Source organism: Eublepharis macularius, chromosome 2, assembly GCF_028583425.1.
Source record: "Eublepharis macularius isolate TG4126 chromosome 2, MPM_Emac_v1.0, whole genome shotgun sequence".
NCBI classification, from domain to species: Eukaryota; Metazoa; Chordata; class Lepidosauria; order Squamata; family Eublepharidae; genus Eublepharis; species Eublepharis macularius.
Window position 1 is genome coordinate 69,720,737 of NC_072791.1, and position 13,134 is coordinate 69,733,870.

Here is a 13,134-nt window from a genome sequence, read left to right on the forward strand (position 1 = left end):
GGGTCAGGGGTTCTACAGCCTACCTGGGATCAGCCGGAAGCATGAGATAGAGCTGACTGTCATCCGCATATTGGTGACAAGCCACCCAAATATCCAGATAACCTCACCCAGCAGTTTCATGTAAAACTTAAAGTGCATACGGGGCAAAACAGAAACTTGCAGGACTCCACTACCTGCACTACCTTCTGAAACCTATCCTCTAGGTTGAACTGGAACCACCACCAAACATTGCCTCCCAATCCTAGCCCAACAAAATGATCCAAAAGGATACCATGATAGATGGTATCAAGTGCCAGCGAAAGGTCCACGAGAACAAGAGTCACACTTCCTTTGTCCATGTCCTGGCACAGGTCATGCACTGCCAGGGTAATCAAGGTAACCAAGACTGTTTCAGTCCCATAACCATATTTATTTTGCTTTTCCACCCCCCCATCCATTCAAAATAGGTTCAAGGATCAAGATGGTAACTGAAAACAGAATTTTCTCAGAATATTTCTTTATTCACCAAGATATTTCTTTGTTCACAGTTATTGCAGTATAAGTGAGCAAGCTTATAAGTAAACTTACAAACAGAACGTCAGAGGGCAAATTAACAGAAATTCTCAATCAGTTCAGTCCATTACACAGTTTAACATTTTAATAATAATAAATATATTTACATTAATTTGCAGCACATTCTGTGTTTGAGTCACCCACCCTTGTCATCCTGCTGGCCTCAGGCAGGCTTTCTGCAGCAGAAGCACAGATGCCTTGACTGAGAGCTCCAAGCCCACACGCATTTCACTTCTGAGCTAGAGAGAATTCTAAGAGAGCTTTTTGGCTGATCGCAATAAGAACAGGCTCCTTTTGACTTAATGCGTGAACAAAAATTGTCTTAAAATTTCTTTGCTTTCCAAGTTATAGTATTATATTAAAATAACATTATTATTAATTACATTATGAATACATTATTATTACTACTATTCTAAGTTTTTATAAAAGTTAAACACATGCAATCCTTCCAAAGACCTAAATGCCAGTAACTGAAAAAAAGGAACATGAGAAGTGACCTCTGGGGTAATTGCATTATTGCTGCACTTGATATCTGTAAATACAATATGAATTTTTAAAAAGAAAATAGTCCTTTTATATTCAACTCAAGACCTTATGTACCCCATGCATTCCAATTATTTTGCTTTTATGGTATGTACATATATCTATACAAACACACTCTCAGCTACTTCTTTCTCAGTAAGAAGTGAGGGAGAGAAAAGGCATGCACCTGAGCCACTACAGTGTTTCACTGGACTGATTCAGGCTGAGAAAAATGTTGAGGGGTGGGGGCTAAAGCCACTTCTCCACATACAATGGAGCACTGATCCTAATTGGGTACTACATGCACAGAAAGGTGAACTACTAAATATATTAAATGAATGAATAAATAAATAATTGTGTGTGACTGTGTGGTGGGGACGAAAACTCAGCCTGTGTAATTCTTAATTCATACAGCAGAATTAGGACTGTTCTGGGGCAGTCAGAGTTAATCCCATACCAATGATAGCTATTCTGCCGTAAAGCAGGAGATCTGAGGAGACTGAGTATTGTGTATGATGCAGTGCCAGCATATTAAATGCACACACCCCACTGCAGACCACACACTCCTTGAAAAGGCTGTGAGAAAAAAGAACGGTAGGGTTAGGACAAAGGAGGGTAGCAGAGAGAGGAGCACAGAGTGCACTATAGAACAGTAACAGAGAAAGGGATTGGCACTTACTGCCAACTTGTGCATGGTGGGAGAGGTTACAGAGAGACATAAAGATGAAGAGAAAGTGAACGATAGGGTATTTAGGGAAAGGGGGTTAAAAGAATAGGATACAAAGAAAACACTAAACTAGTAGCCATTTTTCACTGTTAATTTAGCAGGGCAAGTAAGTCAATAAAACTGTTACGGTAAACCTCTTTTGTGCACCTAGGCTACAGAGATATGTTTTTCAGTTATTGCTACCAGAAGCCTCCACAGAAGGGAGCAGACTTGCCAACTCCACAAAGGGAAATCCCTAGAGATGTGGGGAGGAGCTTGGGGAAGGTGGAGCTTAGGGAGGGGAACGAGCTCAGCAGGCATGGTAGGCTGTAAAGTCTACCCTCCAAAACTGCCATCTGCTCAAGGGGAGCTGATCTCTGTAGTCTGGAGATCAGTCACAATTGAGGGAGAACTTCAAGCCCCATCTGGAGGTTGGCAATGCTAAAAGGGAGCCCAGCACTCAAACTGGATTCAGGTGCAGTTGTTAAAAACCAGTTCTCCCCTTCACTGACTCACTGTTGATAAATGAGAGGTGACTGGAGAGTGTCTATAACTTCATTGCTTTTCAAACAATTGCCTCAGCTACACCTATACACATTTTTAAATAGTGGTCAGAATTTATTTTTATCGTTTCTTTATTTTCTGTCTGAACTGTGTCATGTAGTTCCACTATTCAAGCAGTCCATTAAAATAAAGAGAAAATAAGTGAAACAAAAGCAAGGCCTCTTATTCCATGCATCAATGCCCTCCAGTTTACAAAAATGTTGAAATTTTTCTACCTTTTTCCTTTGAAAAAGGTGCTTACCCCTTCTCTTCTCTAGCACTGGAATGTACACTCCCCCTTCCGCAATACTGCCACCTGTCTTACTCAACTTTAGAAATAAGCATTCAGTTAAACTACAATTGTTTTAGGTGTCTTTTTCTTTTTGCACAAGCCCAAGTATTCCAAGAACATTAAGAAAATCTAGTCCACCGCACACAGATATAAGATGAGGAAGAGCATCTGGTCAGGCATTCAGAATATATTTGACCATATAGTAACTTGGTTAGGGATTCAATTGAATTTGATACTGACCACTGTAATTTGCCTTTTAACAGCACTGGAAAGGATTTTCCCCTTTGACCCCAGCTTGTCTGGATAGTTCAGTTCTTTTGGTTTTCTTAAGGCATCTCTGAAACACTTGAGCTTATGCAAATTTCACTGTGGTATCTACATTTATTTCAATTGATGTGTCAAACATGCAAGGGGAAATGGCTAGTAGACCCAGTAACAACAGAAGCGACACAAAAGCTTTTTGGTGCCCCAAACACGTTCACAAGATTCAGATCCCTAGGTCCCTCCAAATCACGCTCTCTAGTCAGAATCTTACTTGCTTTCTTCGAAAATGCATCACACTGACAGCTCATGATAAACCTGCCTTATTTTTTTTTTTAAATTTTCTGCAATACAAAAACATTTTCGTAATCACAACAGTATAACTTAGAATGCAACATTACTGTAACGAACTTGTCTAGAGAATATAACATTTAGAGTTATACAGAACATCACATAACTTAATAAATAGCAATTATCTTAAGGCTATCCGGGATCAATTTAAGGAAGTTATCATTACCTTCTATAAACTGCAAGAAACGTGACCATTTCTAAAAAAAAATCTGATTTGAAACTTGAAGATTCACCTGTTGAGATGTGATCGGTTATTTTGTCCATAATGAGATATCCCCACATTTTATTTATCCAAGATTTTATTGAGAGGTGTACTTTCAGTTTCCAATGTTTTGCTACAATGGCTTTAGCTGCAACCAGCATAGATGAGATGTTCCCTGCGTATAGCTTGTATCTCTGTGTCTTCCCAGAGGTTAAGAAACACAAGTTCAGGACAAAACGGAATGTTGTAACCTGTGATAGTTTTGATCACTTTAAAGATCATTTTCCAGGTCTGATTGATCCAAGGATAGTCTTACCAGCAATGAAGATAGGACCCTTGCTGGTTACAACCACACCAACAATGTGGGTCATATGAAGGGTTTATATAGTGCAATTTAACTGGAGTTATATACCATCTTTGAAGGACTTTACTAAATAGGGTTCTTATGTTTATAGCTTTTGTTAAGTGAATTTTAGAAGACCATATTGAGGCCCACTAAGAGTCGGAGACAGTGAGCTCGCAGTTAGTTTGCCAGCATGATCAGTAGTTGGATTTTCCCCCCATTTCTGTATAGTATAGAAATATACAGAATATAGTTTGTATAGTATAGAAATGAGTCCCTTTTCAGGAGTATTTCTTCTATATAAAATCTTTTTCAAAGTCAGTGAGATTCCTCTTGAGATGATTTTGGCTCTCCTGGCTAATAATTAAATGATTTAACTGCATATTCTCAAATGATGGAAGTTTGATGGAGCTTGAGACTTAGTTTTTAGGGAACCCTTGATTGTGACATCACATAGCTTAGTTAATTTTAATGTTCTCCGAAATGAAAAAGCATCTTTAGAATTACCTGGGGTGAAACGTTTATGATTTAAGAAAGATGATACTGGAGAGATGTTAGGAGCAAGTATCAGTCTCTTTAGACCCCAAATTTGTAGAGCAGATTTCAAAAAAGGATAAAATTCAATTTTATTAGATCTATCTTTGGGAACATTCCAAATTAGTTCTATTATAATGGTTTGACCCAAATCTGCTTGCTCAATTTCCACCCAGTCTTTTAAGTTATCTGTATTAAGATATAAAGAGTCCAGAAGCACTTATAAGACTAACAAAATTAGTGATAGGGTATGAGCTTTCATGAGCCTCAGCTCACTTCTTCAGATACACTTCTTCATTTTCAATTGTATCGCATAATAATAGCTAAGTAGGTCAGGAAGACCATATACCCCTAGCTTGGGCGGGCAAGTTAAAGTTTGAAAATTTATTCTAGGTTTCTTCTGCTCCCAAATAAGAGTTTAAGATAGATTACCAAGATTTCAATACTTTGGTTGAGAGTTGGATAGGCAGGTTTTGAAAAACAAAAAGGAATTGTGGGAATATAATGGTTTTGACTAAGTCAATCATTGTTAATATAATAGAGATCTGTGATCCTTATATAATAAAGCTCTGTGATTCTACATCTAGAACCTTATTAACTATATTTGGCTATGGTTTTTGTGGGTTTTCCGGGCTGTATTGCCATGGTCTTGGCATTGTAGTTCCTGACGTTTCGCCAGCAGCTGTGGCTGGCATCTTCAGAGGTGTAGCTTTTGGTGCTACACCTCTGAAGATGCCAGCCACAGCTGCTGGCGAAACGTCAGGAACTACAATGCCAAGACCACGGCAATACAGCCCGGAAAACCCACAACAACCATCGTTCTCCGGCCGTGAAAGCCTTCGACAATACATATATTTGGCTAATTAGTATAGATTGCTATAGCACAATTTGATACTTCAACAATTAGCCTATTATTGATTTTTCTCAGGCAAGTATAAAAAGGTGGTAGAATTTAATCTCTCAGCATCAGGAATTCGTGTCTGATGCTTAGCACTCTATAGTACAAGGATTTTTTTTGTCCCCCTTACCTTGCAGTTTTTTCAATACAGCTACTTCCATTTTCAGAACTTGCTTTGGTTGCTGAGCTGACTCAACCTTCAGTGCAACGTTCTCTCGAGTAAGCAAGTCAAGAGCATCATAGATTTCTCCAAACCCTCCACCTCCTATCTTTCTCAACTGCAGGAAACAAGAATATATGTTATTGTACATTCTTTCATAACTACTAGCCTATACTCTGAACGTTATCTAGTTCATTAAACTGAAATTATATTAGGTATTGTCATTGCCAACTGAACAATAATAACAACAACAACATTCGATTTTTATACCACCCTTCAGTTCAACTCAGAGTGGTTTATAAAGTGTGTTATTATTATCTTCACAACAATCCTCACTGACCAAAGATCACCCAGCAGGCTTCAAGTGGAGGTGTGGGGGATCAAACTCGGTTCTCCAGATTAGAGTCCTGCCACTCTTAACCACTACACTAAACTGTAAACCTAATTTTAAATCTTATATAATGCTATTAGATATGGGAAAGAAGTGCAATATAAAGGAACATTATGTTGACTGACTAAAAAGCACTGCAATGAAATATAGAGGATAAATCAGCAGAAGTTGACAAGTACGTGATTCAGACTAGGACATCATAAAGAAAAAAGATAGAAAATAGTACAGTAAGGAGATTAATCTGGAGAAAGGAACTTTGGTCTTACTGTGAAGGTTCCTTCTATTTGGGATAGAGGAGGACATCCTGACACTTAGGTACTCCTTCTCCAATGATGCCTGGAGCCAGGATATTAGATCATTCTTTCTGCCCCTGAGGATTGCACTGTAAGAAACCTTCTTTACAAATATCTACAATATACCAATATCATGGCCTTGAGAGAAGAAAGGTTAGATATCACACATCAAGTAACAAGTCACATTTTTGCTGCTTAAAGAAAACCACCTCTAGAAAGGAATAATGCAGCCAGACTCTCTCCCCAAGGAGACTTGTCTGTCTGTTTCTATTGCCATCTTCCACCAGTACATCTTTGTTTCGTTTGTGTCCTCTCAGTAATCTTTCCCTTCTGCCTTAACTTTTAATAGCTGTTTTTATGTTTTTGTATGTATTTTAGCTCTGGTTTTAAATGTTTTAATTACGTGTTTTTGTTGGTTTTAAAGGTTTTTAAGATATGATTTTTAATGAATGTTTTAAAACTGTAAGCCACCTTCATGGCTCTTTAGTTCAGAAGCTTCCAGAGTTTTCTGTAGAAAACCACAAAATGTAACATTGCTGGTTGTAACAAATGGATAAGACAGAGGAAACAAGAATGCTCAAAATCCCATGTAAGCAACCAGAATCCCGTTGGACAAGGGAAGGCCCAGGATGCCCTCCTTTACCACAAAAACAAGGAATAATCACGATAAGTCCAAAATTCCTTTCTCAGTTGAGGAGAGGAGGACATCCTGACACTTGGGATGTCACAAAGCTTCCCTCCAAGAGTGGTGAGTCCTTTGTCTCTGCTCACCACTGGATGAAGAACTGGCCGCCCAAAGGTCACCTCAGCCATTGCATAGGAGTTCATTTTGTAATAGCATATAAAGGTAGAAGTAGCTACTCTACAAATTTCCAGAACTGAACTACTAGTGTGAAAGGCAACTGTGGTGGATCTGCAGCTGGTTGAGCAGGCTGTAGGCCTGACCCCCTGAGAAAAATACAGGATGATGCATTCCTTGAACCATATGCTAAGAGATGCTTTAGACACTTTCCTGCACTTAGCCACTAGATGATAAGCTATACTATATCTTGATGAGTGCAATGTAGTTTTGTACAATTGTTGGAAAAAATAGGACTGCAGAAATCAGTCATATGGGGGGTAAGCACACACAGTGATATAACTAGGGGGTTGCATTATGAAGTTCTTGAGTCAAAGATATATATGGAAATCACTGTTTGGGCTCATTACCATAATTTTCCAGAACGGTATCACAAATCCAGGATGCTTGAAAACTACAAAAACTCCTCCTCTGAACAATCTGCACCCACCCCACCCCGCAACCCATTCAGGTACTTAACCAACAATGCAGCAAACATTTGTGTTTTTCTTTGATGTTAATGTTTCCTAGGAAATGATAAATTGGAGGAGAAATTTCTATCTTCCAATCAGATCCTTGCAAGGGAGCAGCATAGAGTACTCCCAGCTGCACCACACTGACTGCTCATATTTAGCTTTCCATCTACCCCATATCCCAAGATCTTCTTCATACATACTGCTACCTAGACGTGTATCCCTCATCCAGTATGCATGCTTTGTATTTTTGTTACCTAGGTGGAGAACCTGGCACTTAGCTGTTACCCAAATGGGGGTCTCCTTGTGAGTCTGGGGGAATTAGCATGAGGCAGCGAGAGGAGGTAACTGAGTGAGATTCTCCATTTGGGTATATGGGGATCATTCCTCTAGGGAAATCTCTAGATTAGAATATTGTTTTAGTTTTGTTAATGGTTTTTTGGGGATAGGGTGGCACTCAGCCTTGCTCCTTAGTTAACCATTCTCAGGTTTGGTTCTGTTGTTGCAATGGAAAACTGGAAGGGAAATTTCTCCCTTCCAATCAGATCCTTGCAAGAGAGCAGTATAGCGCACTCCCAGCCAATCCCTTCAGAGACAAACTGCAGAAAGCCACAGTTCTCCTTCCCTCCCTCCCTCCTTTGTTCAAGTACCAGTAGAATTGGACTTCTTGGTCCAATTCACTTGAATCTTAGAGGTTCTTTAAAGAACATGTGGCACTAGTTCTATTGCAATTTTGGTGCCTTTTGGTCAAAAAACAGACACTCCAGAATCCCCATTCCAAAAAAGTCCCCATTGGGAATAATGGAACAGCTAAGATTCTTGCTCTCTCTTTCTTCCTTTCTGCCTTTGTTGGGGCAGAGCCCTTTTTTTCCTCTGCAAGTAGCATGACCAGAGATACCTTGTTCAGCAGCCTGTAGAATTTGACCTCTTGGTCTAAGTTGCTTGAAACCTGAGGGATCTTCGGTGGACAGGTAGCATTAGCTCTGCTGCTATTTTGGTGTTACTTGGTAGCAGCTCTGCTGCTATTTTGCTTATTTCTGGGTAGGTTTGGTGTTTAGTCTGTGTAGGCTCTGCTGCTATTTTGGTGTTATTTGGTAGAAAAACATCCACTTCAGCCCCCTCCCCTAAAAGTCCCCCATAGAGAATAACAGCAGACCTCCAGGACTGGGGGGGGGGGGTCCTGCAAGGAAGACTTAATGAAAAGAAGGAAACAGACCACAAAAAGGAAGTATGGCAAGCACAGAATTTTTAGTGCAAAGGTTAAAAAAAATTATTGTCAGTCATTGTAAGAGTAGGAAAATGAAATTAATGCTGGCCAGCTGGAGCTCTCCTGCTAAGCTGCCACTTGACCATCTTAGGAATCAGAAGAAAGAAGTAGGGCTGCTCAAAGAAATGCCTAATTCAGGGGTCTGTAAAACTGAACCCTCTTTGTTCAATCTGCTTGAAACTTAAGTGGCCTTTAGATTAGAGGGGGGGCTGTATTCTGTGCAAATCTGGTGCACTTATCTTTACAAACAGCTACCCCAGACCTTCATATACATTCCCCATTGAAAATAATGATCCTAAATTCCAGAACCCAAAAACCTACACAGACTGAATGCCAAACCAGTAGTGTCCTACCCAGAAATAAGCAATCAAAGTAAAAAAAACCCCGGGCTTGGATCAAAAATTATAACACATTTTTTTACAGTGTACACCCCTTGGTGTAACCCTGCCTGACTCCTGGTACCCAGGAGTCTTTTGTTGATGAGGTCCAGGTTTGCCAAAACTGTTGGAGTCTGCCCCCTACTAGGGGAAGCCTGCTGTCAATTGCCCTGTTGACAGAATTCGTTGTTCCTCTTGCCCTAATTTTGACCCAATGTGGACTGAGAATTATGTCTGAAGGGGGTCTTTGCCTTGAACCAGGCAAATCTTCTGTAGGAATCTGTATGGAATCTGGGGATGATTCTATAGTTACAAAAAGACTAAGAGTTGAACCACTTCTACCATCTGTCCTTGTTTTTGGAGGAAAAGAGCATGGCCTTTTTATCCTTGGCCTCTATAAGCATGTTGTCCCAGATATCACCAAGAAGTTTGGCCCCTAGGAAAGGCCATGTGCTACACTGGCCTTTGAAGCAGCATCCACAGTTCAGTTTTTCAGCCATAGGTTTCTTCTTGCCACTGCTGTAGAAGCCATAGCCTTCAAAGAAAACTTAACAGAGTCAAAACTGGCATCTGCCATGAAGGCCACAGCTCTCTCAGGTCTAGAGGGTAGCGAGTACATTTTTTAAATAAACCATGAATTTCCTTCAAGAGTCTGCTAAGCCACAGGATGAATGCTCTTGCTGTGAGAGAGATGGCAACCAAGGCTCTAACAGTTGGCCATCACTTCATGGCCCTTGGGTAAGACTGCCTCGCTTTTTTTCTCCCTGTAGAGTCCTTTAAGGAGCTTTCCTCCTCCTTAGGTAAGGTTACACCTGAGGCCAGGCTGGCTCCTGGGGCATCTACCATTAGAATCCTGAGAAGATATGACATATTGGGGAGTGGAGGGAAGAGTAAAGTTTCTTAGTGTGACTGATGTGGAAGCACCGACTTGAACATTCAGTCAATTCTTCTTTGGTCTTTTTGGTGGAAAAGCAAGGAAGCGGGAAGGTAAAACCTAAAGTTTGGGTCAGACCAAACATCTTTACAGTTCCATCTTCTTCATCATTTTCTCATTGGGCTCTGGATCCCCCTTGGGGCTGAAGACTTGCAGAATCTTTAGAATTCTGTATATTATGGGAGGGAAGTCATCATGAGAAAACATCCTGTGGGGAGGAGGTGATGAGGAGGGTTTTTGTATGAGAGTTCCCCCTCCTCCTTGTCCAAACCAAACTCTTGAGTTCCTTGAGTCACTATTGGAAACCTCCTCTCCAAAATGAAAAGAACCGGGTGATAAGCCCTCACTGGATGGGGTGGGAAAACTTTTTTGTGATGCCTTCGATGGCAATGACAGTTTCCTAGTTGTCTGACCCTATCCTGCAAGGAAACGCAGGATGGCTTGCCTTGGGTGGCTTGCCTTTCAGGAGAAATGGAAGAGGTTGAGGGGGTTCCTAAAGAAGAGTTGTCTCTCTTTCTTCCCTGATATTTCTCTTTTCTCACCATTTTGTTATTAAACAAGTTACTTGGCCACTACTGAAACCTCACAGGGGTAATGAAGACATCTCCTCCCCATTCCAATGGGTCCTCGTAAGCAGCATTGCCCTGCTCTCTCACTACCTCCTGAATGGTTTGCATCTAGGATGTGGGGGAAGTGGCTGATGGGAACTGCTGGCAATGGCTGTAGCAAGGCACAGGGTTTTTGGCGCAAATTCCTTGCAGGCTTTTCCTCCACAGCACTGCTCTAAGCAGCAGATTTACTCCTCTGTCTTTATTTCAACAGTCCTCTGTCACAGGGTGGGACTCCTCCTCCTAAGAGGCAGAAAGAATGACCCAACATCCTGTCTCCAGAAATCATGGAAGGAGTATCCAAGCGTCAAGATGTCCTCCGGTTCTCAAAGGAGAAAGCAACAATCAATCAGACCAAGGATTACTTACACTTATATAATAGGCACTGAAGTCAAAACAAAAAAGCATGTATGTAAGAGCTAGAAACTTCCACTAGTAGTTCCAAAGCCTGCATAAAATGAATGTTAGCAACATTTGCTGAAATCTCAGAAGTTAAGTAGATGGCTGAATAAGACTTCCAGTGATCTGAAATAAGAGTTCAGTACCAATGCTCTCTTTCTACAACTAGCAAAACAAGAATTATACAAACCAGTACAAATTGCAGAAAATATGGAAAATACAAAATTATGCAAATGTTCTTAATTTGTTTAGCTTATAAAGTCCTGCCTAGGTACAGCACTTAGTGCTGGTATTTTGGACGTTGTGGTCAGTTGTACATACTTCAATAGAACCCAAACTCAAGACAGATGGTGGAAGTTTCAACTATGGAAAAAAGAGGTTGGGGGGGGGATTGATGGCAAACCATATGCTTCTCCATATATTTACAGCTTCACCCTTTTCAATCAAGCCCATTTGTAGAATTTCAAGGTAGAGAGCTACATACATATACACAAAACTAATTGGTTAGCTATGCAGAGGGTTGTGGTGGAAGGGGAAAACATATTTGGCACAAGCCCATAATGTATTTAGCAATGACACACAAGCAATAGCGTCCTTTGCTTGTCATGCTAGCATGCTAGCATGTCATGCTAGCATGCTAGATCTGAGCTTCAGAATTAATAAAAATAATAATTACAACAACAACATTCGATTTATATACCATCCTTCATGACAACTTAGCACCCACTCACAGCAGTTTACAAAGTGTGTTATTATTATCCTCACAATAATCACCCTGTGAGATGAGTGGGACTGAGAGAGCTCTGAAAGAGCTGTGACTGACTCAAGATCACCTAGCTGGCTTTAATTATTTTTTAATTAACTTTTTATTTAATACATTACAGCAGAGAAAGGAGGACTAGTTCCCTTAACTCTGCACCAGGCAACCAAAGGATACATAGATTAGAGAAAGCACAAGCTTCTATGAAGTTACATATATGGGTCAATTTTTTGTGTAAGCAAACAATCTTGAGACAGCGTTATCTCCACAAAGTAAGATTGCCAGCCTGAGACTGACATCCAGTGGCATACTGACCTGTCAGAGGGTCCTCACTAGCCACATAATAATGTTGTCAGTGACATGATGACACTTCCAGCACTGAGTTTTGACTGAATACTAGAGGGTCACCAGAAATATGTCATGCCAGAGGTGATGTTATCATGTCAGGACTCCAGAGCACCCTCTCCATGCCCCCCCCCCCATTTTTTCCACCATCCAGATGAGTGACAATAGGAAGGGTCTACCACGGGCCAGAGGTGGGAGCAGTCCTTCCTAAAGCAGGAATCTGGCAACTGTGACACACAGCAAGATGATTACTTCCCTGTCAAGCCATTTTTTTAATGTATTTCCCGGGAATGAGATATCATACTACTACTTAAAAATAGAAGCTTGTGCTAGTGCAGCACTAAGAAGAAAATTCTATTTAATTGACTTGGTCCTGAGCCCATACCACAAAAGACCAAATAACCACATGCTTAACTATCTGTAGCTTGTAAGACTGCCCCTGGGAAGTTGTAGCCCGAAAAGATATGTAAACTGAAAGAGTTTGTTCTTCATTTTTTTGAGGCCATAAACATGCAGAAAGAATAAGCATCAGTATGCGTGGGTGAGCAGGTAGCTACCATCTTCATATGGAATTATTTACAAAGCTAACCAGCAACATATATTTAAAAAGGAAGTAATATACTCACCACTTTCCATCTTTCTTTCACCAATATCCCCACACTAAGAATATCTGGCTGTTCCCCTCCTCCGCTCATTGTAATCTCCTGGGGCGATACAGCTGCTATACAAAGCCTACGTCAGTAGAGACCAACCAGGTCTCAGAGGTGGCTTCCATTTAAGCAGAGGCTATAGAAACAAACAGCAGTACATGAGAGCTTGTTATTTAAAACACAGATAAAAGAGTTCTCCTATTTTAGCTGAAACGTTTTTTCACATTTACAAAGTAGAACTGAAAGACATCCATAGAATTGTTAAATCTTTAGATATATTAAATTATTGAACAGAAATCAGTGTGCAACTTTGCATTATTAACCAAACTGGAAAAAAAGTTGCTGTGATAGATTGCAAAGTTTTTTTAACTTCTTTACATATGAGTTTCAGGAATTTTGGGGGGGGGGGCGGGGGGAATCAGCAATGCAAAATGA

The 13,134-nt window shown here is 40.4% G+C and overlaps 1 protein-coding gene across 2 annotated transcripts in view; it reads right to left on the bottom strand.

Annotated features, from left to right (window-relative positions):
• The window catches only part of TTBK2 (tau tubulin kinase 2), a 107,480-nt gene extending 94,736 nt beyond the window's left edge, over positions 1-12,744 (bottom strand). For both annotated transcript variants that reach the window (XM_054972830.1, XM_054972829.1), the window contains exons 1-2: positions 12,676-12,744; positions 5,335-5,482 (exon numbers count right to left, since the gene is read on the bottom strand). In XM_054972830.1, the coding sequence (XP_054828805.1) occupies positions 5,335-5,482; positions 12,676-12,744 (217 nt within the window). The remainder of the gene's footprint in view (positions 1-5,334; positions 5,483-12,675) is intronic.
• Between the last annotated feature and the right edge of the window lie 390 nt (positions 12,745-13,134).